Source organism: Bison bison, unplaced genomic scaffold (assembly GCF_000754665.1).
Source record: "Bison bison bison isolate TAMUID 2011002044 unplaced genomic scaffold, Bison_UMD1.0 scf7180017864340, whole genome shotgun sequence".
Taxonomy (NCBI): Eukaryota; Metazoa; Chordata; class Mammalia; order Artiodactyla; family Bovidae; genus Bison; species Bison bison.
The window spans coordinates 5,519,528-5,522,078 of record NW_011494912.1 but is presented as its reverse complement, the minus strand read 5'-3'; the positions used below and the strand labels follow the sequence as shown (position 1 = coordinate 5,522,078).

The following is a 2,551-nucleotide window of genomic DNA, read 5'->3' as shown; positions in this document are numbered from 1 at the left end:
CTGCTGGACTGCCTCCCTGAGCTCCTAGATGAGAGACACTCAGGGTGGAAATTCCCTGCACATTGCTGGAAGGGGAACCACCCAACTCAAAACTACAGGGCTTCCAGAAGGTGCTGGGCCAGAGAGAGAGCAGGGGCTATGGGGGGGCAAGGGGCCCTCCGGGGGTCGCCACTCACAAGCGCACGCTGGAGGCTGCCAGGAAGGCCAGGAGCAAGAGGCCGGCCAGAGAAGACAGGATGGACGTGATGACGATCATGTCTCCACTCCGCCGCCCGGGCCACGTGTCGATGGAGCCTGGGGACTTCCCTGCACACACAGCGGCTTTCAGAGGCTGCCCTCGGACCCCAGGGCAGTCCCCTCCCCGCCATGCTGACTGCCTCACGTCCCCAGCCAGCACCCTGAGCCCGCTCATCTGCCCCTCTCTGCCACGGCACTTGCGCTCTGCCAGCCTCCGCCATGGTCTCACCGGCCGGACTGTTCCCACCTCCCGTGGCAGGCAGAGAGGCAGCGGAGCTCAGGGCCGACCGGGTGCTGCCCTGTTCCCTGGAGCCTGGCATTCAAGGCCTTCACGTAACGAGACCCACGCCCCCTCCCCTCCTGACCCGTCTCTGCAGCCTGTCTCCCAGGCACCCTTCCATGGGACACTCGGCCTTTGACGTGCAGTTTTCTTGGTCTGCTGAACCGCTGGTCCTTGGCGCTCCGCTGAGAGCAGAATTCCCAGGACCACGGCTCCAGCCTCTTTCTTGCCCTGGCCCCTCTTTTCTACCCAGCAGTGCCCAGCACAGGGCTGGCTCCCTGAAGGAAGGGCAGACTATTTCTGTCCAAGATGGGGCTTCAGCCTAGGGCACCCAAGGGTTGGCAAACATTTTGGGGTGGACAGAGCTGGTGTCTCTGCCCAGGGGGCTGACCCAGTATCTCACCCTCTAGTGGGAGGTTCTATTTAGGGGGTGGCCAGGACTTGGATTCTGACTCGGGGGCCCCAGTCCCATGGTAGCCAGGGGAGGGGCCGGCTGAGCACGACCAGGGTGCCAAAGTTGGCTGGTCCACAGGGCACACTGGAGTTGGAGCGCCCGGCCCTCCACGCTACCTTGGCGGAGAGCGATGAGGTCGGACCACCTCGTCTCGGCCTGGGGTGAGCCCCTGGAGTTCGTCAGCAGGAACTTCACCCTGGGGGAGAGGACCAGGGGTGAGGCTCTGCGCCTCGACTGCTCTGGGCAAGGCCCCCACCTCAGCCAGGCCCCAGGCAGCTCATGATGGCCAGGCTGTGGGCCTGTCATGTTCAGGGGAGGGGGGCACCCTGTGCTAAGCACCCCGAGACCTCTCTGGCCACAGCAACCTCTGCCACCAGCCCTCAGCCATCTGAACCGTCACTCTTCAGACACCCTCTCTGGTTCAGGGGTCCCCGTGACTAAATGCCACATACGGGGGCTTCAGGGTGGCTCACAAGGGTGTGTGAGGCCCCAGCCCCTCTTCTCCGGAGGAAAACTGCTGGCTGTGTGGAGTCTGCGAGGCTTTGGAAGGCCCCCCAATAGGAGGGGGCACCCCTCCTGGCAAAGGCCAGGAGGGAGAGGTGTGCTCAGGGCGTGCTCAGAGACCAGGATCAGGGGAGTGGGCAGGCTGAGCTCCGAGGGCACCGCCCAGAACTTGAGTTGCATCTCTGTTCGGGGTGGGCGCTCTGGGATCCAGGCAGGCTGGCACCTGCTACTGACGGGAGCCGGCTCTCGTGGTCTCTAGGGACAGGGCGGGAGGCTGAGTCAGGGAGTGGCCACTGGGTCAGAGGGTGAGGGGCGTGGGCGTGGAAGGCGGCTACACTCTGCCCCGCCGTCCCTGTGGCACCTGCCGGGTCCCCCAGCCGCACTTGGTCACCCTGAGGATGTCTGGCCTTGTCCCCTTGCTCGCTGGACCCCTGCTCTCCCACCCGGGTTCCACCCTCAGCCCCAGGCTGACTTTCCTGCCAGACCCAAATTGTGGTTGGGGGGGAGCGGTCTCCAGCATTCCCCTCCCCACATGCTTGGCCCATCCCCTACCGGCTCTGTGATGCCCACCTCCTCGTGGAGGCCACCTGCCCCTCCAGGAGATCCAACCGCACACAGGAAGATACCAAAGCTGGAGAAGGGGAGGGGCTGGCTCGGCCTGCAGCCAGAGGCCTGGGCGGAGACTGGGGCGGGGGTAGGGTTGGGGGCAGCCCTGGTCTCAGAACCCAACCCCCACCCTCCCTTTCCCAGTGCAGCTCCCTTCCAGGTTTCAGGTCAGGCAACTCACCTGTAAGGCCCCGGGCCCGGGAGGGGGGCATTGCAGTAGCGAGGCTGATGGAGGTCAGCAAGGCAGCCGGCGTCATTGCCCACCCTAAGCACGGGGGCGCGCCCACTGCCGTCCGCAGGGTCCTCACAGGGCAGCTGGTCCATGGTCAGGGGCAGTGTCATGTAGTGGCCATCGGTCAGCAGCCGTGGGGAGGCTGGGATTTCAGCCAGTGTCTGGGGGTTCTGGAAGACCCTAGAGGCTGCAGGAGGGAGGCACAGGCAGCTGGGGGCCGAGGGCAGAAGACACGGGG

General features: G+C 65.3%; 1 protein-coding gene across 1 annotated transcript in view; it reads right to left on the bottom strand.

Annotated features, from left to right (window-relative positions):
* Positions 1-2,551, bottom strand: part of UPK3B (uroplakin 3B) — a 5,600-nt gene that overhangs the window by 1,758 nt on the left and 1,291 nt on the right. Inside the window, exons 3-6 of the mRNA XM_010854358.1 lie at positions 2,263-2,500; positions 1,088-1,167; positions 177-306; positions 62-113 (exon numbers count right to left, since the gene is read on the bottom strand). Of these exons, the coding sequence (XP_010852660.1) occupies positions 62-113; positions 177-306; positions 1,088-1,167; positions 2,263-2,500 (500 nt within the window). The remainder of the gene's footprint in view (positions 1-61; positions 114-176; positions 307-1,087; positions 1,168-2,262; positions 2,501-2,551) is intronic.